General features: G+C 38.9%; 3 protein-coding genes across 3 annotated transcripts in view; 2 read left to right on the top strand and 1 right to left on the bottom strand.

Moving 5' to 3' along the window:
* Positions 1-9,076, bottom strand: part of LOC133664671 (zinc finger protein 614-like) — a 39,355-nt gene extending 30,279 nt beyond the window's left edge. Inside the window, exons 1-2 of the mRNA XM_062069502.1 lie at positions 8,560-9,076; positions 787-947 (exon numbers count right to left, since the gene is read on the bottom strand). Coding sequence (XP_061925486.1) covers positions 787-947; positions 8,560-8,746 — 348 coding nt within the window. The 5' untranslated portion in view covers positions 8,747-9,076. The remainder of the gene's footprint in view (positions 1-786; positions 948-8,559) is intronic.
* The window catches only part of LOC133664587 (oocyte zinc finger protein XlCOF6-like), a 335,370-nt gene that overhangs the window by 70,225 nt on the left and 237,359 nt on the right, over positions 1-27,786 (top strand). The gene's annotated exons all lie outside the window — the stretch shown is intronic.
* On the top strand, positions 15,163-27,260 carry LOC133664676 (zinc finger protein 37 homolog). Its single transcript, XM_062069508.1, has 2 exons — positions 15,163-15,618; positions 24,973-27,260. Exons 1-2 carry the CDS (start codon positions 15,498-15,500, stop codon positions 25,980-25,982), a joined length of 1,131 nt encoding a protein of 376 aa, XP_061925492.1. The 5' UTR covers positions 15,163-15,497; the 3' UTR covers positions 25,983-27,260.

The following is a 27,786-nucleotide window of genomic DNA, read 5'->3' as shown; positions in this document are numbered from 1 at the left end:
AGTGTGCGTGCTCATGTGTACTTTCAAATGGGGACTTTGTGTAAAACCTTTGCCACAGATTGAACAGGAAAAAGGTTTTTCACCAGTGTGTGTTCTCATGTGTACTTTCAAATGTTGCCTTTGTACAAAATATTTACTACAGATTGAACAGGAATGTGATTTTTCACCAGTGTGTGTTCTCTTGTGTCTTTTCAAATTCTGACTTTCTGTAAAACCTTTACCACAGATTGAACATATAAAAGGTTTTTCACCAGTGTGCGTTCTCATGTGCACTTTCAAATTGTGACTTTGTGTAAAACCTTTACTACAGAGTGAACAGGTAAAAGGGTTTTCTCCAGTGTGTGTTCTCATGTGTCTATTCAGATAAGAACTATAACGAAATTTTTTGTCACAGTGAGAACATTTCAAGTGAGTGTTGTCAGTGTGACATGTCTTATCATCTTTAGAGTCTTCATCATCAGTGTGACATGTCTTATCATCTTTAGAGTCTTCATCATCAGTGTGACATGTCTTATCATCTTTAGAGTCTTCATCATCAGTGTGACATGTCTTATCATCTTTAGAGTCTTCATCATCAGTGTGACATGTCTTATCATCTTTAGAGTCTTCATCATCAGGGTCAGGAGAGTGTGACGTTGTGTCCTCACTATCTGATAGTGGAGCTAAGAGCTTGTCTGCTTGTGATCCTCCACAGTGGTCTCCATCAGCTTCGGTTGTCATGTGTTGTGTTGAGCTGCTGCTTGGAGGCTCCTCCTCTCTCTTCTCCTCACTTTCACCTTTGACCTCATCATCTTCACTCTTCACAGGGACACCAGTCACTGGGAACTCCACCAGTTCTTCAAGATGATCTCCCTCCTGACTAACGGTGTGTTCTGCCTCTTCCGCTTTAATATGGGGGGGCTGTGGTTCCTCCTCCTGCTCATGAGGTAGAGGTTCTTCTTCGATGTCTGCGGGACAGGAGAAAACAAACATTCTTTAGAAAAGTTTAGCTTTGCTCAGTCACATGAGACATTGTCCTGCACCAATATATGATCTCACAATCTCATCAGTTTCCCCTCACAGCAGTCAGGGTACTTCCAGCTGACACATGAAGAAGACCTTCAGGGGAATGCCTTCCCAGGCCACCAATGTCCAATCCACCTTATTCATATAAAAACATCCTAAAAGTAATTCCTGCAATCCTTAATGGTAGACGCCATACTAGTGTGCTGTTCTCCCTCTGAACAAGTCATACACACAGGAAATAATGTACCACATGCCGGCATCCATGCAGTAGTACTAGTGATGAGCTCCCCCAGCTGGTGGACAATAATTACAGTGATTTTCACATTTATCTTTAGAGACATGTCTACTCTTAAAAAAAAAAGCATGAGCACAGTCAACATCCATCCATTTTCTACCGCTTGTCCCTTTTTTGGGTGTTGGCCAAAAAAGAAGACATCTGTTTTGCTTTCATTTAGATAGTGTCGCCACAGTTAAATTGGGAATAAGTAATCAGATTACTGACTACTCCTTCAAAAGATAACTTGTTTACCTTATCAATAATAGTAATAATGGATTAGATTAATTTAGTGCATTTCTAGACACTTGAATTGCGTTAGAGTGAGAACTAAGAAGGCATCATTCATGCAGTCTACACGTTCAATGTGGTAAACTAGATTTAATAATAATAATAATAATAATAATAACTAGATTAAACAATTCCTGAGGGAATTGCGTGTGAATGCTCCAATGCTGAAGTTGAACTGAAATGCTGACAGAATGTAGTATGAATGTAAGAATAGTTTGAATGTTGGAATGGTTTGAATGTTGAAGAGTTTGAATTTCCAGGAAAACCGGAATTTGGTTTGGAACTTGGGAAAGTGTTAGTTTGAATGTCCAGGATGAGTAGAATGTGTTGATTATGGAGTGGGTTCAATAGGTTGCAAAATGTGTGACTTTTGCAACTTAGAAAAATGTCTAATTAATTTCAATGGGAACTTCCTGGAAGTTTGTGAATTTTGTGAAAAGCGGGATTTTTTGGAAAATGATTAAGAGCATGAAAGAATTGAATTGGTTGTGTTGGAATTGTTTAAATCGGTCAAAAAATGTTGAAGTAGTAACAGTTTTGTAATCGAAAAATGGTACTACGGAATTTTGTGAAAACCGGGAATTTTTAAAGTTCTTAAACCAACTTGTTTTTTTGTCCTGACTAAGAGGAATGTTCTGACAGTGGAATGATTAAAATGGGTTGAAAATGTGAAAGGAATCATTGCACTAAAGAAGGTTGAAAATAAGGTTAGAAAAAACAGGAATTCCTGGAAATTTGTTGAATGTGGAAAAATGGTTGTTGGAATTTCCAGGATAAATTGAATGTGTTGAAGGGGGAATGGTTTGAATGGGTTGAAAAATGTGGGAATTGTGGGATTTTGAAAAATTGATAATTCATTTTGAATGGGGAAAATGTCTCTAAAGACCGGGAATTCTAGAAAATCCTGGAATTTCGTTTGATAAGTGTTGAAAGTGAGCACACAATTCCTGAACACACTGAATATTTTGAAGTTGGAACGGTTTGAATCGGATGTAAAATGTGGGAGTTGTGGAACTTTCATTTTATTCCTTTCAGTGGGAATTTCATGGAAATTTTGAGAATTTCGGGGAAAGCAGGAATTTTTTTGAAAATGCTAAAACATGTGTATGTTCTGAATAAGTTGCAATGGTTGGTGTTGGATTTTTTCAAATCGGTCGAGAAATGTTGAAGTAGTAACATTTTTAATTGAGAAATGGTATTATGGAATTCTTGGAATTTCGGGAAAACCGGGAATTTTTCCAGTTCAAAAAACAACTTTGGTTTTTTTTTCCTGATTAAGAGGAATAGTTTGACGGTGGAACGGTTCAAGTGGGTTGAAAAATGTTGTAGACAGAAAAAAGGGTGATAAGGGGTTTGAAAAAAACGGGAATGCTGGGAATTTCTGGAATTTTTTTTAACTTGGAAAACTGATCATTTAATTTAGTGGAATGTGTTGAAGGTGGAATGGTTTGAATCAGTTGAAAAATGTGGATATGGTGGAATTTTGAAAAATGGCAAATTCTTTTTGAAAGGGGAATAATGTCCCGAAAAACCTGGAAATCTGGGAATTTTTGGAATTTGTGAAAGGAAAGCCTGTGATTCCCGAAAAAGGCTGAACAGTTTGAAGTTGGAACGGTTTGAATCAGATGAAAATGTTGGAATTGTGGAACTTTGAAAAATGTCTCGTTATTTTCAATGGGAATTTCATGGAAATTTGGGAATTTCATGAAAATTTGGGAATTTCGGAAAAAGCGAAAAAAAAATTTAAATGCTAAAAAATGTGAATGTTCTGAATGAGTTGGTGTTGACATTTTTGAAATCGGTCGAGAAATGTTGAAGTAGTAACATTTTTAATTTGAAATAGTATTATGGAATTCCTGGAATTTCGGGAAAACCTGGAATTTTTCCAGAGAAAAAAACAACTTAGTTGTTTGTCCTAATTAAGAGGAATTATTTGCCAGTGAAACGGTTGAAGTGGGTTGAAAAATGTGGTCGACAGAAAAAAGGGTGAAAAAAGGGTTTGAAAAAACGGGAATTCTGGATATTCCTATAATTTTTTGGAACTTGGAAAAATTATAGTTTGAATGTCCAGGATTAGTGAAATATATTGAAGGTGGAATGGTTAAACTGTGGAAATGGTGGAAGTTTGAAAAATGGCTAATTCATTTTGAATGGGAAAAATTACTAAGCACTTATTTCTTCTCGTTTCAAGCTAGTTTAGCAGCTAGCTTAGCTTTTAGCTTGCCCTTCTTTTGTGTGTAACATGTTTAGCCTCGTTCGACAGTCCTTCAGTGATAATAATACTTGTAAGAAATGTAATGTATTTGCTGCAATGGAGGATGGTTGAACGTGTGATGTAAGAAGATACAACTAATTCCTCTGGTTGGCCAACTGAACATCAAAAATACAAATTAGCAGTTAAAAATCTGGACGTTTGAGGTCTTTGTGAGTGGAAAATATTTAATTTCACAATTTTGCGATACAGTTAAGACCTGGCAATAATGTCCAAGACTAAATCAGAGTTGTAAGGTTTGATGAACATGATGGCCGAGTAGTACAAAGTTTAGTTTCTACAGTTTGGTGAATATATGTATGCAAGTAAAAATGCCTGCGATGAGGTGGCGACTTGTCCAGGGTGTACGCCACCTTCCGCCCGAATGCAGCTGAGATAGGCTTCGCGACCCCGAAAGGGACAAGCGGTAGAAAATGGATGGATGGAAGTAAAAATGCATCTGTTGTCTTATGTCAGTTTTGTTCAACTAAACTCCTATTTGTTAAACCTTTGTACAAGTTTAAATCGATCGCAGTGCTAATTTTTGTTAGCCTGTCAATGTGGTCGTCCATTGTATGTTAGCATGAAGCTAAAAAGCCAAACTTTATCCTGTATAGATGTATTGTTTTTTTTAGGTTTACAGCAAACTGTATTGTTGATTGAACATGATTGTTACATGTATGTGCAGGTTTTTTGCAGGCTCCTCAAACACACGGCGGAGAAAGCGTGGCGTCACTTCGGTGGGTGTACGAATGTGTCGAAGGTACGTAGACACAGAAAACTCCCCCACAATGGTAATAAACCTCCTAGTCGTCTACATCAGTGGTCCCCAACCACCGGGCACAAGAAAAAAAAAAAAAAAATGTTTTATTTATTAAACCAACATAATAAACACAAGATACACTTGCAATCAGTGCACCAACCCAACAAACCTCCCTCCCCCATTTACACTCATTCACACTTATTCGCACAAAAGGGTTGTTTCTTTCTGTTATTAATATTTGTGGTTCCTATATTATATATCAATTTAGATCAATACAATCTGCAGGGATACAGTCCGTAAGCACACATGATTGTATTTTTTTATGACAAAAAATAAATAAAAATCCCCCCCACGGTCTGTGGGACAAATTTTCAAGCGTTGACCGGTCCACAGTTACAAAAAGGTTGGGGACCACTGCTCTACATGTCACAAGGACTAGTAACGTTACTATGAAACACGCAACCGTCCTGTCCTTGAGGCTGTCATTCGAAATAGCGACTAAACTACGAAGCTAAAGCTGGCAAGGAATATCCATACACCCACAACACATCTCATCTGCTTGTGTTGTTGTGAACGACATCACCCATGTAGGGTTAATGTACAAACAGGACAGCAGTCACAACTTGAGAGGCTCTCTCTCTCTCCTTTAAAAAAAAATATAAAACAGCCTCAAGTCGCCTCCACACGTCAAACTGAGAACAGCAGCACACTTCCCCCTTCACAATAATAGGTCTGACTTCACTAACAAAATAAAGGTTTCAAAAAAGCACCTCACAGAAGCATAATGAACTTATTTATGCATTTACACAATTATTATGCTTTGACCCAAAGTACTGGTCAAAATTGTCCAAAGATGTATTGCACCAATAAATGTGAGAAATTCTGCATTTAATTAACAAATATTGCATACATTTTTATTTGACAAAAAAGCACACACTTAAATGGTAGTAGAAAAAAAAATATATATATATATATATATATATATATATATATATATAACTAAAAACAATTAAAACATAAAACTAAATGTTATTGTTTTTTTATATTGCCATTGTTATTTAAATTTATTTTTACTAATTTTTTACTTCTTGTGGTTTATTTGTTACCAACTTATATCCGTTTTTTTAAACTATATTTAAAGTTGAGTTTTGGTAATAAAATAAATACTGGTGTTTTCAAATTAATGAATTATTGTGTAATTAATCGTGATTACAATATCAATCAAAACAATGGTGATTATTATTTTTGCCATAATGGTCCAGCCATAACTGTACCCTTTTTAAACAGAGGGTATAAAACACAATCTATTCTACATGTTTCATTAACTCACGTTTATCTTTTGTGCACCTAAAGCAGGGGTGTCCAAACTTTTTCCACTGAGGGCCGTACACGGAAAAATTTTCAAACCTTAACAAAATATATGGATTTTTTTTTTTAACCTTTAGGGCTCCCGGGGACCATAAAGGGTCTCAGTCATTAAAATGTAAAAAATAAGTCAAATTATTATTATTTTTTATTTAACGCTTACAGTAAATCTCTATATCAACTTCAGGTTGATATAAAGTAGAAAAAAAAAAGGTTTTATGCCTTTTCTGTCAAAGACAACTTTGTTTTTTTTATAGTAAAACTGAAATATGCAGTATTTAGTAATTAGAGCCCTAAAAGATCAATAATGCAGGACACCATTGATTTTAATTATTTAATATTTTTGAATAATCACAGTGAAATGTTAAATAAAATCCTACTAAATATATTTGGGATCCAAAAGGTCCCCCACCCATAAAGTGATACATTTTTACTAGTTTTTTTTTTACTTTTAACACTTAAATTACGAGATCAACTTCAGATATATCTGTCGATTTTACGTTTGAACTATTATTTTGTTTGTATTATGCTCTTTGGTCAAATACAACTTTGATGTTTTTTTATGGCAACCACACAATATATGCAATATTTTTTCCACATAATACATTTTAAAGTGATATTTTTTAAGTAATAATTCATTATAACATAGATTTTTTTTTTAATTTTTTTTTTTAGTAATGGCAAAAAAAAGAAAAATAAACAAAGACAAAAGGAAAAAAAAACAACCTGCATGGCAGCTTTGTGTCAACATTGCAACTTTTTTTTGTTAGATTTCACCTTAATCCACTTTTTTTTAAATGTTTTTTTTTAATTTTTGCAATATTATCAATTTTGCAATTTTTGCAGAATGTGTGGCGGGCCGCAAATGGCCCCCGGGCCGCACTTTGGACATCCCTGATCTAAAGGATATAAATATCATTCTATGACGTGTCTTTTTACATCCATCCATCCATGTTCTACCTCTTGTCCCTTTTGAGGTCACAGGCGGGCGGAAGGCGGCGTACACCCTGGAAAATGTTACATAACCATTTAACTATTTTTTTATTGTATTCTAATTAAAATGTATCCTCCAGTTTGTGGCTATTATAAGGCATATTTCCAGAGGATATGCATTTTTACAGCATATTTTAAAGAGATAGCATTTAAAAAATTACTTCTGGGTATATTATATTGATCAACTAATTCTTATTTAGGGGGCTTAGTGAGAGGAATAGAGGCATTGACTGACTCCATTGTTGGAATTGGGATAGTTAAGATTTTGCTAACGTTTGTGTACGACTTAGAATGCATAAACCAGTGTTTTTCAACCTTTTTGGAGCCAAGGCACATTTTTTGCGTTGAAAAAATCCGGAGGCACGCCACCAGCAGAAATCATTAAAAAACAAAACTCAGTTGACAGTAAAAAGTCCTTGTCGCAATTGTTGGATATGAATTCAAACCATAACCAAAAGCATGCATCACTATAGCTCTTGTCTCAAAGTAGGTGTACTGTCACCACCTGTCACATCACGCCGTGAATTATTGAGTTGTTTTCTGTTTTCCTGTGTGTAGTGTTTTAGTTCTTGTCTTGCGCTCCTATTTTGGTGGCTTTTTCCTCTTTTTTTGGTATTTTCCTGTGGCAGTTTCATGTCTTCCTTTGAGCGATATTTCCCGCACCCACTTTGTTTTAGCAATCCAGAATATTTTAGTTGTTTTTATCCTTCTTTGTGGGGACATTGTTGATTGTCATGTCATGTTCGGATGTACATTGCGGACGCCATCTTTACTCCACAGTAAGTCTTTGCTGTCGTCCAGCATTCTGTTTTTGTATACTTTGTAGCCAGTTCAGTCTTAGTTTCGTTCGGCATAGCCTTCCCAAAGCTTCAATGCCTTTTCTTAGGGGCACTCACCTTTTGTTTATTTTTGGTTTAAGCATTAGACACCTTTTTACCTGCACACTGCCTCCCGGTGTTTCTGACATCTACAAAGCAATTAGCTACCGGCTGCCACCTACTGATATGGAGAAGTATTACATGGTTACTCTTCCGAGCTCTAGACGACACAGACCACTCAACAACACATAATTTGCTGACTATAATTACTGGTTTGCAAAAAATATTTTTATCCCAAATAGGTGAAATTGGATAATCTCCCACGGCACACCAGACTGTATCTCACGGCACACTAGTGTGCCGCGGCACAGTGGTTGAAAAACACTGGAATAAACAATATAAACATGCTATTATTTTACATAAGGATTGTGAATGATAGTCAACATTTTAAAAATACAATCTACATCCTGTGAACGGGTTGATGCTGTGGTGAAAGAGAGAAAATAAATACATGTCAGAAAAATGCAAATTTCAGCAAAAATGGCTGGCAAACTTTTTAAAACCTGGTTAAAGTTTGTTGGCGCTAAACCCAGAGAGGCATGTGTATGTTGTAAAATGATGTTAGAATTAGCTTTATTATTTGGGTTTAGGGGGCCCCGTCATGGGGCCCGCCCCCGGCCCAGCTCTGACTTGTTCCACCACTGGTCATTGTGATTATATGATATATTCCAAATGTCATTTTCTTGTTATTAGTCAAATATAAAGTTAGTAAACATGTGAGAGTAAGAAGTAAACAAACCTGTTCTGTGTAACACAACTTGATGTTTCTTGAAAACAACGTCCAGTAGTTGATTATTCTCTTCTTTTGTTCTAGAAAGTTCCGCCTCGTATTCTGCTATCGTTCTTTCGAACACTACAAATATTTCTTCAACGGCAGCAGTTAGTCGCTGATCCACCAACGCTCTCAACATTTGTAATGTAGACATTTTCACACAATCACAACACTTTACTCTCACACTTGATCTCTACTTAGCGATGTGTTGATAACTTCTGTGTCTTCTGTTAGCAGCTAACAAGCTAAGCTAACTAGCGAGCTAAGCTAACTAACAAGCAAAGATAGCAGGAGAAGCGGCACAGTGCTTCTAGCGCAGCGAGACGAATATATATCCTTGAATAAAGTATCAAAGATGTATTTTATACGACGTAAATATTTCAAAGTGGATTACAAATAATAAGATTGACTTATTAGCGTCATGCACACGTCTTTCTCCGTCGATGTGCTTTATTACGACAGTTAGCACACTTCTTCTTCTTCTTCTTTGGTTTAATGGCGGTTGACAAGCAACCTTGTGGTGTGCATTACCGCCACCTACTGAAATGGAGTGTGAACCGAGATGGATCCCTATTCTATATTATTTTTATTTAACCCACTGTTTTTTTAAATATGTGTATATTGCTTTATATCCTATATGTTCTGAATTCAATCCTAATATCTCCTTCGCTAACTTATTTCCCAGTATTTGCCTTTCTCTATTGTATTTCCTACAAAACATGTCCTACACTTTCTATCTGATGACAACAGTCACACAGTCCTGTATTATGTTTCCTATCAATGTCAATCAACTATTTAGATATGTATGTCCTAATCTCATTCTAGTAATAATGTCTTCTTCCTTCCTATTTCTATTCCTCCTCTCATTACACCTACTCTCCTCTGGACTTTGTAATACTCTCTACCTTTTCTCTCCTTATTCCAATTATCCTGCCACTTTTTATTGTGTTCTATCTTAATGATGTTCTTCACTTCTTCTTTACTGTGGTTCATCTCCATGTTTACTTCTGTTTTAGTGCTTGTTTGTTTTGTGTATCTATCTGCTAACTCATTGCCCACAACTCCTACATGAGCAGGTACCAGAGAAATGTTACCACACTTCCTGCTTTATTTATTCTGCAGATTGCCTGAACTATTTCATCAACTAAATCTTGTCTTGTTTCTGATGCTATGTTTTTTATGCTCATCAATGCACTGCTGGAGTCGGGCTTGTCCTTGACAGTTTAGTTATGTTTAGGTTTTTCCTCTGTCATTTCCTGTCAGCGCTCTTATTTTGGTTATTTCCCGTTTGTCTCTTTGAGTGCTGTCCCCTCAGCTGTGGCTGATTGGCACATGGCCACACCTGGTGCCAATCAGCCAGCTGCTGCCCTGCCCTCCAGTCACTGCTGGATTAATGTCACTTCTACCTGTAGCTTCTACCTTGTTACAATATGATTGTTACGTTGATACTCCAGCATATTAATATATGTTGCAGGGGGGAACGTTTAGAGTGAGACACACTGTACAGAAGGTAAGCGGGCTAGTGTGAGTGAGTCACCTGGAATTGTACCTGCACGGAAGTTGCCAATAAAGTACAAGTGAGCAACTATACTGCTCTAACCGTCCACTCTTTATGGTTGGGAATATAACGGATTAGAGTGAAACATGGTGGCAGCGGTAGTTAAACTTTGAGACCGCCACGAACGTGAAGAGGCGTCGCTAACGGCTAACAGCTAGCGGGACCAGAGCTGACAGAAACTGCGGCATCGAGTGACGTGAGTGAAACGGAAATGGAGCAACTGAGACCTCCGCCGATACTTCGTTTGGACTCTGCTAACTTGGCGAAGTCGTGGAAATGTTGGAAAGAGGAGTTTACTCTTTACATGGAACTGACGATGCCGGAAGCAGAGGAGGTTATGAAGGTGAAACTTTTCTACTACCTAATCGGCGAAAGTGGAAGGGAGCTGCTGAACACGCTAGAGGGCTGCAGTGGATCGGCGAGGAGGATTGTGAGCTCGATGATGTTGCTGTTTGATGGACAATGTTACCCTAAACTGAACGAGACAGTAGAAAGGTACAGATTTTTTGTGCGCAATCAAGGATTGTAAGAAAATATTGACAAATATGTCACAGATTTGAAAGTTTTGGCAAATACGTGTAATTTTGGAGGTATAAAGGACTAGAGACAGAATTGTTTGTGGCTCACACAGCTCTGCAATGAGAGAGAGGCTGTTGAGGGATGAAAACTTAACCCTGGAAAAGTGCCTGCAAATATGCAGAGCGGCAGAGCTGTCAAAGGAAAACAGCAGAACTCTGCAAGGACAGACGGTGGAAGAAGTACATGCAGTACAGAAAGTGCCGCAACATAAAGATATGATCAGTTGCAATTTTTGTGGTAAAACACATGCAAGGAACAAGAAGTTGTGTCCGGCTTTTGGTAAGACATGCAAGAAATGTGGCAAAGACAACCATTTTGCTGTCAAATGTAGGTGACACGCTGAACAAAATAGAAGACAGAGAGCCGTGCATGCTGTAACAGAGGAGACTGATGCATATGAGGACGTCGCCACAATAACAGAAACATGTAAAAACCAGGAAATGGTGAACCATTTGCAGGAGAACAAAGCTCAAAGTCAGCAACTTTTCGCAGGTATGTTGCTGAACCAAAAAATGGTTGACTTCCAAATAGACTGTTGTGCCACCTGTAATGTTATACCTATTCAACTGCTGAACCCAAACACACAGTTGGAGCCAACAGAAAAGGTGTTGTTGATGTACAACAAGAGCAAACTGTGGCCACTGGGCAAGTGTAAGGTAAAAATCAGAAATCCTCGCAATAATAAATTGTACAGATTGGAGTTTCAAGTGGTGCACCAGAAGGATAAGCTTCCTTTGATTGGCAGGAAGGCCTGTGAAGCCATGAAGCTGATTAAAGTACAATATGATAACATTATGGCAATGGACAGTATTGTTAAAGGACATTGTGCTGTCGAGGACAACGTCGAGGGAGGCATGACACTGGAAAACATCAAAGTGGAATATGAGGATGTTTTCAGTGGTGTGGGATGCCTGGAGGGGGAGTACCACATAGAACTGGACAGAAGTGTACCCCCAGTGAAACTGCCTAAACGCAGAGTGCCAGTAGCTCTGCTGACACCACTGAAAAAGGAACTATCAGAACTACAAAATAAAGAAATTATTGCACCAGTAGAATGTAGCACTGACTGGATAAGCAGCATGGTGACGGTGACGAAACCAAATGGAAGACAGAGGATTTGCATTGATCCGAAACCGCTGAACAAGGCGCTGAAAAAAAGCCATTTTCCACTTCCTACCATTGATGACATACTTCCGGAGCTTTCGAAAGCAAAGGTGTTCACAGTGTGCGATGTCAAGCATGGCTTTTGGCACGTGAAGCTGAGCGAAGAATCCAGCTACATCACAACCTTTGCTACCCCATTTGGCCGGTTCCGTTGGCTCAGAATGCCGATGGGAATCAGTCCGGCTCCTGAAGTTTTTCAAAGAAAACTCATACAGGCGCTTGAGGGTCTGCATGGTATATATGTTATTGCTGATGATGTGCTTATTACGGGAGAAGGTGAGACAAAGGAAGAAGCAGAAAGAGATCATGATGCAAACTTGAGGTGTTTCCTGGCTAGATGCAGGGAGAAAAACATTAGACTAAATGCTGACAAGTTTAAACTGAGGCAACAGTCTGTGCCCTACATTGGTCATCTGCTGACTGCAGATGGTCTTCAGATTGACCTTGATAAAGTGCGAGCAATTAGCGAGCTGCCCCGTCCAACTGATGTTAAAGGGGTACAGAGGCTTGTAGGTATGGTAAACTACTTGTCCAAATTTTTTGATTATCTATCTGATGACTGTGAGGTTTTGAGACAACTTACACACAGAGACAATATGTGGGAATGGACAGATGTGCAAGAGTCAGCGTTCCAGAGACTTAAAGACAACATATCTAAGGCACCGGTGTTAAAGTATTATGACCAGGATATGGAACTGACACTACAGTGTGATGCGTCAGACACTGGCCTAGGGGCTGCCTTAACTCAGGAAGGCAATCCTGTGGCGTTTGGTAGTAGAGCTCTCACTCCTACCGAAAGAGGATACGTGCAGATAGAGAAGGAATGTTTGGCTATTGTTTTTGGTATGGAAAAATTCCATCAGTATACCTATGGCAGGAAAGTGACAGTGCAGAGTGATCACAAGCCACTAGAGAATATTCTCAAAAAGCCACTCCTTAGTGCACCTAAAAGATTGCAGCGGATGCTACTTAGGCTGCAAAAGTATGACATAAATGTTGTGTATTTGCCTGGGCGAGAAATGCTATTAGCGGATACTTTGAGCAGGGCATATTTGCCAGACGGCACGAAAGGAGATGTTGAGACTGAGGTCCAGACAGTGAACATGGTGGAATACTTGCCTATATCGCTTGAGAGATTAGCTACCATTAGAGATGACACTAGGGAGGATGCCAAACTGCAGAAAGTGGTAGGCTTTATTCTATCAGGTTGGCCAAGGACTAAACAGGAGCTGCAACATGACATTCAGCACTATTTTTCATTTCAGGATGAACTTAGTGTACAGGATGGTATTGTATTCAGGGGTGAAAGGGCAGTTATACCTGATAAACTGAGAACTGATCTTACACGCCGCATTCATTCATCACATTTAGGAGTTGAGGGATGTCTCAGGAGAGCATGTGAATGTGTATATTGGCAAGGTATGAATGACCAGGTAAAGACTTTTGTTTCAAAGTGTGACATTTGTAGATCAGTAGACCCCAAGCAGCCAAGAGAGACACTTAAACCACATGATATGGTGTTTAGACCATGGGCCAAAGTTGGAACGGATTTGTTCAAATGGAAAAACAGGGATTATTTGATTACAGTAGATTATTACTCCAATTTCTGGGAGGTAGATTACCTGCCGGACACAAAAAGCAGCACTGTAATTCATAAGCTGAAGGCTCACTTTGCAAGACATGGCATACCGGATGTGGTTGTGTCAGACAATGGGCCACAATATTCGTCCGAAGAGTTCCAGAGATTCAGCCTAAGGTGGGAGTTTGTGCACAGAACTTCATCACCGGGATACCAACAGAGCAATGGGATGGCCGAGTCTGCTGTAAAGACAGTCAAGCGACTTATGCTAAAAGCTGAAGCTGCTGGGCAAGATCCGTACTTGGCTATGCTGGATCATCGAAACACACCCAGTCAAGGCCTGGAGACAAGCCCTGCACAGAGACTGTTTAGTAGGAGGACTCGAACCCTACTGCCAACAAAAGATACCCTCTTGACACCAAGGGTCATGGACTGTGAGCAGGGACTGAAAGGCAACAGACTGAGGCAGGAAAGATATTACAACCGCTCAGTCAAGGACTTGGATGGTCTCAAGAGTGGAGACAGTGTGAGAGTTCAGCCCTTTGAGCCGAGTGAAGTCTGGAAAGTCGCAAAGGTGGTGAAGGAGGTGCACCCCAGGTCTTACGAGGTGAAGTTGGAGTCAGGTGCTGTTCTGTGGAGGAACCGTCGACACCTCAGGCGCAGCCATGAAACACCTGCCCCGCCTCTACAATCAGGAACATTCAATGACACGACTACGATGGATATTCAACAACTTAGAGATGACCAGTCGGTTGCTGTGACCAGAGCAGGTCGTAGAGTTTTCCGTCCACATTTTCTGAAAGACTATACACAATGACTTTTGAAGCTGAAAAAAAAAAGTTGTAACAAGTTGCTGGGTTGCATGTTATTTTAGTTGTGTTTGAAAAAAAAAAAAGGGAAGATGCAAATATCTTGCTATTTGATGTGAAATTTCTCTGTTAAGACGAAAAGAAAACCATACTGTAAAAGTAAAGAGTGACAGGTGATACTGTTATTTTTTGTTTTCATCCTGGGTTGGTTTGTAAGTAAGATGATACTTTCATGTTGTACTGTAACTGTTTTATAGAATGTCTACAATCTAAGTTTTATTGTATTTTGGCAATACAATGTTTTTCTATATAATTAGGCAGGATAGGGTTAAGGTAAAGTAATCTCTATTGAAAAAAGAAGAGAAAAAAAAGAGAAAGGATTTTACAATATGATTGTTACGTTGATACTCCAGCATATTAATATATGTTGCAGGGGGGAACGTTTAGAGTGAGACACACTGTACAGAAAGTAAGCGGGCTAGTGTGAGTGAGTCACCTGGAATTGTACCTGCACGGAAGTTGCCAATAAAGTACAAGTGAGCAACTATACTGCTCTAACCGTCCACTCTTTATGGTTGGGAATATAACGGACTAGAGTGAAACAGCACTTACTGTAACCTAACAAAAACATTATTTTACACTTTCAGAATTCTTAAATAAATAACTTATTATAAAATAGTAAAACATCGATTTATTTTCCATTTAAGGCTGCTGGACACATCTTTCAGGTTTGTGTACAGATCTGTGAGGTTTCATAATGAATACCGTATTTTTAATAACGTTTGTTTAGTATGTAATGGTTTATTATGACATTGTTATTGAAATACAGATGACACAAAAGAACCATGGTAAGTAACTGTGGCAAAACAAGTTGACGGAAGTGACGTCGAGTACGCGCATGCGTGGACCGATCGGGTGATAAAGCAAGATGGCGTCTGACGGAGAAGGGCTAAACGCGGGCATTATATTTCTGTATTCTTACATATATGTTGTTTAATAGAGTACACAAGGTTAATAATTGTTTGTAGCAGGATACATTAGTCTGACTGCACTTTGACACTTCTCCTGTTTGCTAGCTTCATTTAAGGTAGCTTGCAGCTAGTTTAGCTGGCTAGTTAGCTTAGATTGTTAGCTGCTAACAAAGAGACGCGGAAGTTATTTAAACATCGCTAAGTAGGGAACTAATGTGAGTGTAAAGTGTTGTGATTGTGTGAAAATGTGCGAAAGGACGGTAGCAAAGTACGAGGAGGAACTTTGTCCAACAAAAGAGGAGAAGGAGCGACAACAACTACTGGATGTTTATTATAAGAAACATCAAGTTGTGTTACACATACCAGGTTTGTTTACTTCTTATTCTCACATGTTTACTAACTTTATATTTCATTATTAACACTATTCTTAAATATATTGTGTATAAGAAGTTTGGTTGTCTTGTGAGGATGATGTACATATATACGTCTGGTTTTTGCAACCGTGTGGTTGTCGTTGTTCTGTCGAATTTAACTACCCGTAAAAATGAGTTACCTAACACAGTCCATTTGTAGAATAAACTTAAATCGATGCTTGTGCATATTCTGTTAAAAAAAAACATAAAATAAATAAATATGTGCAGCAATAAAAATATACTTTAAAATGCTTCTACACATTCTACAAAAGGCACAGATAACATCCATCCATTTTCTACCTCTTTTCCCTTTCGGGGTGTCGTGGCGTGCTGGAACCTATCTCATCTGCATTCGGGTGGTAGGCGGGGTACACCCTGGACAAGTCGCCACCTATTCACAGGGCCAACACAGATAGACCGATAACATTCACACTCACATTCACACACTAAGGCCCATTTAGTGTTGCCAATCAACCTATCCCCAGGTGTATTTCTTTGGAGGTGGGAGGAAGCCTGAGTACCCGGAGGGAACCCACGCAATCACGGGGAGAACATGCAAACTCCACTCAGAAAGATCCCCAGCCCAGGACCGAACCCAGGACCTTCGTATTGTGAGGCACATATACCAGTGTTTCCATATATAGGATTGGTACCTAACAGAACTACACCTAGGATTGGTTATCTGTATAATAAAACCATTCTCGGACCCCTGCAGTCTACATATAAACTTAAACATCAGTTTTGTCAGGGTGGCGTGGAAGGTGTTTATCCCTAAATCACAAAAAAGCTTGCTGGCACTACTACCCCTGGCCTTTCTGAGCAGGATTCTGAGACAGTCTTTCTATTTAACCTGGAGTTTGTGCAAGCTCTCTTTCTTGAACCTCACCCAGAGGGGTGCTGTGTACATAGGGGTGCAGTAAGCTCTAAACAAGTACACCTTCGCTTCATCAGAGCAGTAATGACATTTGGTCACCAGCATATTGGCTTGGACATACAGCAGTCTAAGCATGTCAGCATCATCCTCCATCTTGTCATTGATGATGTGGCCTAAGTATTTGACATTGTTGCACACAGACAGGGTTTGACCAGACAAATAGAAACCTGGAAAATTAAGATGTTTATCCTCCTTGGTCCTACATATCATTACCATACTCGTTGTGGCATTATACTTGATGTCAACCTTGACTCCATAGTCTGAGCATATGTTAGTTAAGAAGCTGGTGGAACCCTGCACTACTAGGAGATATAATGGCCAAATCAACAGTGTACATAAAGTGGTTGATTAAGGTGTTTCCCATGATGCATCCTGTTCTGCATTCTCTCACTGCCTTGACAGGTCATCCATAGACAGGCTAAAAAGGCCTGGTGATAGAAGCTCACCCTGCTGTACCCCATTGCCAACTCTAAAGGGAGAGGATAAACTACTCCCCCCATTTTACTTGCTTCGTCTGCCTGTCGTACCAATATGCCAGAATATACCCAGGAACACCCCTATGCTTCAGATTGGTAAAGAGTTTGAGATGGTTGACTCTGTCAAATGCCTTAGATGCATCAATAAACCCTACCAACATTGTAGAGCCCTGCGCTTTGTATTTTTCTACTGCTTCTTTTAAAGCATAAATACACAAGTCAGTGCTGTACTTGCTCTTAAAGCCAAATTGGTTGTCTGCGGTGCAAATAAGATCCCCAACTCTGTATATTATCACACTATCCAGCACTTTAGATAGCATGCTGACTACCTCACCAGTCTTGTCTTTAATGACAGGTACTAAAATAACTGTCAGCATAGCAGCTGGCAGGATGCCATTCATTACCAACCTACCAACCTTTATGTACATACCTACCGCATGTACATAAAACCTTAATGGAGGTGTTTGGATGTGTTTTAAGTTCTTTGTAGGCAGAATAGAGCGACTTTAATAGCCTCTATTGTAAGCAGACTTTTGATTGCATTTATTTACTATTTAGATTGCATAAAAAAGATATAACGTGTGTTCTTGTTAGGCAAAATAAAAACAAGTGTGGTTTCCTTTTAAGTGAAGTGAAGTATATTTATTTAGCTCTTTTCTCTAGTGACTCACAGTGCTTTACATAGTGAAACCCATTATCTAAGTTACGTTTAAACCAGTGTGGGTGGCACTGGGAGCAGGTGGGTAAAGTAACTTGCTCAAGGACACAACGTCAGTGACTAGGATCAAACCTGGAACGTTGAGTTGCTGGCACAGCCGCTCTACCAACCGAGCCACGCTGGCCTTAGAATGTATTCAATTCTATCAAAATCTCATAAGAATCGTAAATACATTCTAAAAATGTCTCAATAATTCCATTAACAATATTTTTTATTTAGGAACTTTCTAATGTAACGTGTTTCTATTTACACTTCTATTCAAATGTAATAATCACTTATTCTTCTCTTTTGTTAAAATGTAATAAGCACTTGTTTTGTTGTTTCATACTTTAAATTTTAGAGCTTTAGCAGGGTTTCTGTGGATCATTAAAAAGTATTACAAGTCATTCAATGGACTTTGCCTAAATTAAAGCCTTAAATTGTATTAAAAAGCATTAAATACGATGTCCAGAGGCATTAAAATATTCATGCAATCGTAGGCCGTGACCGATATAAATAAAAATAAACCTAATAACTTAATTCTTGCCGTCATCAATAAATTGCTATGTCAATCAATCAATGTTTATTTATATAGCCCTAAATCACAAGTGTCTCAAAGGGCTGCACAAGCCACAGCGACATCCTCGGTACAGAGCCCACATACGGGCAAGGAAAAACTCACCCCAGTGGGACGTCAATGTGAATGACTATGAGAAACCTTGGAGAGGACCGCATATGTGGGTAACCCCCCCTCTAGGGGAGACCGAAAGCAATGGATGTCGAGTGGGTTTGACATAATATTGTGAAAGTCCAGTCCACAGTGGATCCAACACATCAGCGAGAGTCCAGTCTATAGTGGGGCCAACAGGAAACCATCCCGAGCGGAGACGGGTCAGCAGCGTAGAGATGTCCCCAACCGATGCACAGGTTAGCGGTCCACCCGGGGTCCTGACTCTGGACAGCCAGTACTTCATCCGTGGCCACCGGACCTGTGCGACTCCCTCTCCATAAGGGAGAGGGGAGCAGATCAGAAAAGAAAAGAAACGGCAGATCAACTGGTCTAAAAAGGGAGTCTATTTAAATGCTAGAGTATACAAATGAGTTTTAAGATGGGACTTAAATGCTTCTACTGAGGTAGCATCTCTAACTTTTACTGGGAGGGCATTCCATAGTATTGGAGCCCGAATAGAAAACGCTCTATAGCCCGCAGACTTTTTTTGGGCTCTGGGAATCACTAATAAGCCGGAGTTCTTTGAACGCAGATTTCTTGCCGGGACATATGGTACAATACAATCGGCAAGATAGGCAGGAGCTAGACCGTGAAGTATTTTATACGTAAGTAGTAAAACTTTAAAGTCACATCTTAAGTGCACAGGAAGCCAGTGCAGGTGAGCCAGTATAGGCGTAATATGATCAAACTTTCTTGTTTTTGTCAAAAGTCTAGCAGCCGCATTTTGTACCAACTGTAATCTTTTAATGCTAGACATAGGGAGGCCCGAAAATAATACGTTACAGTAATCGAGACGAGATTTATTATAGTATTTACTAATAAACCTGATCGCATTAAAAAAACGTACAATTTACTAACATGCTTATCAGATAATAACATCACATTGATAACACGGAAGTTGTCAAGATTTAGGTATCACAGCCAAAAAGGTACACAAAAGTGCTTGCCCTATATCCCTAAAAAAGACCAGCACTTACTAGAGAATGAACTTAAAACTGTCCCATGGAGTGACATAAATTGGACAAGCACCGAACATGCCTGTGATGACCTAATGACAAAAATCAAAGAGATTATCTGTAAATACACTTAAACAAAACTCAGAAAGAAAAGTGCTAAAATAAAAATACCTTGGATTAATGAAACAATTTGGATTCCTATGAAAAATCGGGACTCAGCTCTCAAAAGAGCAATTAAAACAGGTCTAAATACGGATCGTATGATTTTTAAAAGTTTGAGGAACAAAGTTACAATGCTTATGCGGAAGTCTAGGGCTGACTTTTACTTAGAATTAATCAAAGCTGCAAAAGGGAACATTAGACAGTTATGGAAAACCATTGACACACTCACTGGAAGAGAGCAAACAAGAAACAACACTATAACATTAAATATCAATGGCACTACTGTCACAGACAGTCTGGACATAAGTAATCATTTTAATGAACATTTCATCCAGTCTGTACAAACCCTGAATAAAAAACTCCCTCAAAATCAGTGCAAAGAATTGCCATTTATTCAGGATGGACTAAGTTTAGAATTAACAAATGAAACAAAGGTAAACAAAATCCTCTCTGCATTATCAAACTCACGATCTAGAGATATATACGGTCTGGACACTTTCTTCCTAAAAACGTATAAAGATAGTATTACTGCTCCTATAACAACATTGATAAATAAATCAATAACAGAAAACACTTTCCCTACCACGTTGAAAACTGCCACTATCATCCCAATCCATAAAGCAGGAAATAAACAAGATATCAACAATTACAGACCTATTAGCCTTCTCCCAGTTATATCCAAAGCAATAGAAAAAGTGATCGTTGAGCAACTCAGAGAACATTTGGACTATGAAGACCTCCTACATCCCATGCAGTTTGGGTTTCGGGCAAATCACTCGACCGAAACTGCATGTTGCCTTCTACTAGAAACAATCAAACAAAACCTTGACAATGAAGGTGTAGTTGGAGCAATATTCTTAGACCTCCGCAAGGCATTCGATACAGTCAGTCACCCCACGTTACTTACAAAATTAACATCTTTTAAAGTGTCGACAGATACTCTGGCCTGGATTATGTCATATCTATCTGGTCGGACCCAATGTGTCCGTATTGATAACACAACATCCAGTCTCACTGCTACTGATATTGGCCTGCCACAAGGCTCTAATATCGGCCCTCTTCTTTTCTCCATGTATATAAACGACCTGCCATCTGTATGTGAGGATGTAAATATCCAGATGTATGCAGATGACACGGTTATTTATACTTGGGGAAAGGACGCTGAAACGGTTGCCAGAAAACTTACAGCAGCCATGGAGAAGGTGGCAAGATGGCTACATGACTCTTGTCTTACATTAAACATTAAGAAAACTGCAACAATGTATTTTGTAAACAAATATAAAATGTCATCCTTTCCCAATATAACGGTTAATAAAGAAATAATACAAAATGTTAGTGAACATCGTTACCTGAGTGTCATTTTAGAGCCAACACTTGGCTTTAAAAAACATATCAAACAGATGTGCCAGAGTCTTAAATACAACATAAAAACGTTCAAATGTATCAGGAATTCATTAACACTGGAGGCAGCTCAAACTTGTTTTAATGCAATGATTATGTCTCGTTTTTATTATTGTATAACATGTTGGTCGCAGGCAAGCAAAATGACACTGAGGCCATTGGAAACTTTGCACAAACAATCCCTCAAAATCCTTGACTGAAAACCACAACACCACCATCACTGTTTAGTTCTCCAAAAATATAGATTGTTAAATTTAGCTAACATTCAAAGATTAGCATCAATACGAATGGCCCATCGAATCTTAAATAACACTGCACCAGCGCCACTTAAGCACTTTGTCCAGTTTACATCTGCTGTGACAACTAGAAACACACGAGCCTCCACCAGGGGGCAGTGCAGCGTACCCAGATGTAAAACCTCTTTTGCACAATCAGCCTTTTCATATAAAGCCATAAAGGAATGGAACCGCCTCACAACAAACTTGAAAAGTCAAACAGATTACTCTTCATTCACAATTGAAGTTAAAAAGTGGCTTTGGAGCAATCAAAGCTGCTCACACAGTCACTAAGGTGGGCATTATGTTCGACACATCAACTTAATGTGTATTATATTTATCCATGAGAGCATTTTTATTGTAAATTGTGAGGTGTGTCTGTTAAAATCATGGTTGTTTTTACAAATGATGACAGATGTGAACAAAAGCATGTATTGTCTTTGTGTGATGGTGTAAATGAGCTGTGGTTGTATTGTATATTGTGTCCATGAAAGGGCATTTTATGACTTTTTTCTTAATACTTGTGTTTGATTTTATTGTCATAATTTTATTGCATGATTTTTGTATCCCTTTAATTTAGGTAGCCAGGGACTGCAGATGGAAATTAGCTATTTAGCTATAATCTGGTACAGAACATATCTGTCTTTGAGCTTAATGTTTCTGTACATTGTCCCTTCAAATAAAGACTAAACTAACTAGATGTAACGAACGCATGGATAATGATCTCAGCGTCGCTTGTGGACAAAATGGAACGAATTTTAGCGATATTACGGAGATGAATGCCGTTTTAGTAACACTCTTAATGTGTGACACAAACGAGAGAGTTGGGTCGAAGATAATACCCAGATTCTTTACCGAGTCGCCTTGTTTAATCGTTTGGTTCTCAAATGTTAAGGTGGTATTATTAAATAGATGTCGGTGTCTAGCAGGACCGATAATCAGCATTTCCGTTTTCTTAGCGTTGAGTTGCAAAAAGTTAGCGGACATCCATTGTTTAATTTCATTAAGACACGCCTCCAGCTGACTACAATCCGGCGTGTTGGTCAGCTTTAGGGGCATGTAGAGTTGGGTGTCATCAGCATAACAGTGAAAGCTAACACCGTATTTGCGTATGATGTCACCTAGCGGCAGCATGTAAATACTAAAGAGTGCAGGGCCAAGAACCGAACCCTGGGGAACTCCGCATGTTACCTTAACATAGTCCGTGATCACATTGTTATGGGAGACGCACTGCATCCTGTCAGTAAGATAAGAGTTAAACCAAGACAAGGCTAAGTCTGACATACCAACAGGTGTTTTGATACGCTCTAATAAAATATTATGATCAATATTATGATGTCAGTGTGTTTCCTTCTTGGTCTGTGGATTTTAAATTGGACTAAGACAGGGGTCGGCAACCTTTATCACTCAAAGAGCCATTTTGACGAGTTTCACAAATTAAAGAAAACAATGGGAGCCGCAAAACTCTTTTGAAATTTAAAATGAAATAACACTGCATACAAAGCTTTTATTTGCTTTGTGCTATGTTTAAATCAGGGGTCTCAGACATGCGCCACGGCCCGCACCTTAACATGACAATGTAATGTTAGTGCAGCCCGCGAGTTTAACATGAATGGCGCTTGACAGCGTCATACTCGCCAACCCTCCCAATTTTTCCGGGAGACACACAAAATTTAGGGCGTGATGGTACTGCCTTTAGCGCCCTCTACAGCCTTATCAAACGGCCTGCCTGCTCAGCCACACGATGAATGCAGCTTCTGCTTGCTCACGTAAGAGACAGCAAGGCATACTTGTACAACAGTCACACAGCTTACACTGACGGTGACCGTATAAAACAACTTTAACACTGTTACGTTACAAATATGCGCCACACTGTGAACCCACACCAAAAAAGAATGACAAACACATTTCTGGAGAACATCCGCACTGTAACACAACATAAACACAACAAAACGAATACCCAGAATCCCATGCAGCCCTAACTCTCCGTGTTTACACTATACACCCCCGCTCCGACGCACGGAGGGGGGTGGGGAGGGGGGGTTGATGTGTGGGGGGGTTTGTGGTAGCGGGGGGGGTGTGTATAGTGTAGACCCGGAGAGTTAGGGCTGCATGGGATTCTGGGTATTCGTTCTGTTGTGTTTATGTTGTGTTACAGTGCGGATGTTCTCCAGAAATGTGTTTGTCATTCTTTTTTGGTGTGGGTTTACAGTGTGGCGCATAATTGTAACGTGACAGTGTTAAATTTGTTTTATACGGTCACCGTCAGTGTAAGCTGTGTGGCTGTTGACCAAGTATGCTTTGCTGTCTCTTACGTGAGTAATTTAAAGCTCCATACAACAATTTGGCCGGGCCGTCACACTGTTAGTACAGGTTATAGAAGATAATAAATACAGTGTCAACACGGCATGCCCTTAAATTTGTTGTTATGGTAAAAATTGGAGCATACTAGCCCCGGAAATTTCTAGGAAATTTCTAAGAAAGGTGCTGAGATTCGTAAGTGTCCTGGGAAAATCGGAAGAGTCTGCAAGTATACCGCTGAGCCGCATCAGAGTGGTCAAAGAGCCGCGGGTTGCCGACCCCTGGACTAAGAGGTCTCACTCTGTGCATCGCTCTCAGCACCTGAGCATGTTTATTTGACAGTAGACTTACATGAACAAAGTGAGCCTCTTCTCAGTCATTCACAATCTTTGTTTCGGCTACTTGCAATTCTCCTCCACACATTTTCCTGTGTGCAGTAGTGTTGGCGACACTCACTTTAATGTTGGAGATGGAAATAGTAATTTTAATACCACGCTGTAATACAGGCCCCCATATAACTGCCCAGGATATGCTTGTTATATGATTTTTTAATTTTGGGCCATTTACAATCAGCATGTCTTCGTCCATTTGTGTCAAGGAGGTAAAATTAGGTCTGAATGCCTTTTGAAAAGTTGACTTCATGTTCATTAGGACTTTTCAAAATGTAGAATACCATCCGCCTAAAAAATAATATTTTACTTGGAAAGTAAACTAGATAATTTATTTTGTTTATGCATGACTTCCTGTCCCACACGAGCAGATTTTAGCTCAATTGAACCGCCTTGTTGTGTCGACCACTAAATATAGAAGCCAGGGGGTGGAAACTGACACGTTGACTTGAAAACAAAAAACGTAAGGAGTCTGTCGCCGTGGCGCCGCCATTCCACCTCCAGTGGAAATCCCCGGTTACACTTACAAACGTTGCTTGGCGAGATCAATGACGAAACCTTACTTCGGGTTCAAGGCACGAAACTAAAGGAAATACACTTTCAAACCAAAGCACTCGCAGTGAGCAAACTCAACCACAAGATGGCGTCATAGCAGAGACAACAATACAGAATACAGATTTACACTGTAAACAACCTAATCTTTTCTCCAAGTTTATACATCAGTAACTGACATTAAAATCACAGGGGGCGCTGGAGCCTATCCCAGCTGCACTCACGCAGAAGGGAATTTATCGCAATATAGATTTTAGGCCATATTGCCCATCCCTCGTAAAAAGTGGTCTTATTTTTCTGTGAATAATCTTGTAAAGAGCAGTGTGTTTGTTTTCAGGACAATTCATATAATAACTTGTTTTTTTAAGTTCATGTGAACTTACTGACTAAATCTGGACATTTCTCAAGCATGTTTGTCATTTTGTGTCCTGCAGACGTCTGTGAAGAACAACTTCTGCCTGAAAAACAGGAGTGTAGCTTCAGGATGGTGAAGGAGGATCCATCAAAGAGGAAGACCAGACGCCACAGACCCTTTGGCGTCTCCTTTTCCTCTTTGACACAGACCCTTCCCTGTAAAAAGGAAGAGGAAGACTCACTGACCCCCCACATTAAAGAGGAAGAGGAGGAACACAGCATCAGTCAGGAGGGAGAGCATTTTGAAGGACTGGTGGAGTTCCCAGTGACTGGTGTCCCTGTGAAGAGTGAAGATGATGAGGTCAAAGGTGAAAGTGAGGAGAAGAGAGAGGCGGAGCCTCCAAGCAGCAGCTCAACACAACACATGACAACAGAAGCTGATGGAGACCACTGTGGAGGATCACAAGCAGACAAGCTCTTAGCTCCACTATCAGATAGTGAGGACACAACGTCACACTCTCCTGACACTGATGATGAAGACTCTAAAGATGATAAGACATGTCACACTGACAACACTCACTTGAAATGTTCTCACTGTGACAAAACCTTTGAATACAATTGTTATCTGAAAGTACACTTGAGAAGACACACTGGAGAAAAACCTTTCATCTGTTCAATATGTGGTAAAGGTTTTGCAGCAAATCAATATTTGAAAGCACACATGAGAGCACACGCTGGTGTAAAACCTTTTTTTTGTTCAATCTGTGGCTTATCTTTTACAAGGAAGCAACATTTGAAAGAGCACATGAGAACACACACTGGTGAAAAACCTTTTTCCTGTTCAACTTGTGGTAAAGGTTTTACACAAAGACGTTGTTGGAAAAAACACAAGAAAATACACACTGGTGAAAAATCACATTCCTGTTCAATCTGCAACAGAAGCTTTTGTGAACGATCGAACCTTGTAGCACACATGAGAACACACCCAGGAGAGCAAGTGTTGAGTTGCAGTGTGTGTGGTGAAAGATTCTCTTCTAAGTACCAGTGTAAGAAACACAAGTGTGCTGGTGAGAACAGCAGCAGCAAATGAAACTGCAGGATTTGAAATAAACTGTCAAGACTTTAATTTTGACTTTCTAGCAACATCAGCACATATAACATGTGTGACATTGTTGTTTGTGTAACAATCTTCTTAATATGCTTCTACATTTATAGATTAGATATTTTATATTAGTGCTTCTTTCAGTCTAGTACATGTATTAATATGCAACATTGTGTAATTTTATTAAACATTGAACAGAACAATTTGACTGAAAAGGTGAGAGTAAACAGTACAAGACATATTTTACATACAATAAACATTTTATGTGTATATATATTCATCATACAATTTTAGACTTATTCATAATAGTGTTTTTATAGGTGTTTGAAATATTGAAGTATTACATATTTTTTATTTGTAATTGTTAATGATCCCATAGATTAGCACCTTTATATGATATACATATTTACTGGTTCACATCCGAAACATCTTCTGGACCACTTCAGGAAGCATATTATTATTTACTTTATACATCATTTGAACAGTTGTCTTTTATACAATTTTAAAATGTGTGATTTTATGAATCATTTGTTGGGTCTCTATAATCCATTGTATTATTATTATTCGGGACGGTGTGGCGAAGTTGGTAGAGTGGTCGTGCCAGAAATCGGAGGGTTGCTGGTTACTGGGGTTCAATCCCCACCTTCTACCATCCTAGTCACGTCCGTTGTGTCCTTGGGCAAGACACTTCACCCTTGCTCCTGATGGGCAAGACAATTCACCCTTGCTCCTGATGGATGCTGGTTAGCGCTTTGCATGGCAGCTCCCTCCATCAGTGTGAATGGGTGAATGTGGAAATACTGTCAAAGTGCTTTGAGTACCTTGAAGGTAGAAAAGCGCTATACAAGTATAACCCATTTATCATTTATTAATGATCTTTATTACTCTCTTTTGTAATATGATGATTGTGTTGTGATTGTTTTATATGTATGTCCCCAGACCTTTATGCAATATAAAAGTGAGAGAAAATGGCTAAATTGTTTGTGTAAGGATGGTTTTGTTTTTACAATCATACATTTGTGGATAAAAAAACAACAACCCATTATTGTGTTTTAAACATTTTTTACGATTTGTTTTTTTTCTTTTTTGACATCCCCAAAACAATATCAATATCAATCAAAGTTTGGAGTGTCAGACAAAAGCCAATATTGTACATCATCCCAAAAAGATTTACTTTGTATACATTTATAAAATAAACAGTTTATTTTGTTTCCCTTTCACAGAACGAACAAGTTTTGTCTTCAATTGTAAAACATCTTAAAAATGATTTTAAGTTATCAAGCCGGGGCTTTTTTTTCTTAAATTAACTCCTTTGGGTTTGGAAAAATGGAAACTTTCAAGTTATGAGTAATTTTTTTGTTCCAGAACAAATACAGTAAAGAATTAAAAAAAGATGATATACTGTAATTCAAATATTTTGAATGAAAGCCTTTTTAATTTTTGTAATTATTTTTATTTGCAGGTCGAACTTAATGAAATTTTCAAATAATAAAATACTTTTATCACTCAATAAGTGCATCAGCGACCAAATGCTTTTTTCAAACTATTGCTGTACAAAGATGGATTTGTTTCTCATTTTAATATAACAACAATTCCATAGTGGAGTAATGTGTGTGATGAAGTTGTGTTTGTAAATTAGTTTCCAGTACAACACTTGCTGGTAGGGATGGGTACCGTTCACTTTTAATTCCATGTTTTATGTGTTATATATGTAAATATATTGTGTGTTTGTATTTTGCCAACATGGTAGAATCACATGATAGGCAGGTTGTATCATGTTTTTCTGTCACCT

Source organism: Entelurus aequoreus, linkage group LG14, assembly GCF_033978785.1.
Source record: "Entelurus aequoreus isolate RoL-2023_Sb linkage group LG14, RoL_Eaeq_v1.1, whole genome shotgun sequence".
Lineage (NCBI taxonomy): Eukaryota > Metazoa > Chordata > Actinopteri > Syngnathiformes > Syngnathidae > Entelurus > Entelurus aequoreus.
Note: the sequence above shows the minus strand (reverse complement) of the source record. Positions and strands in the feature narration are given on the sequence as shown.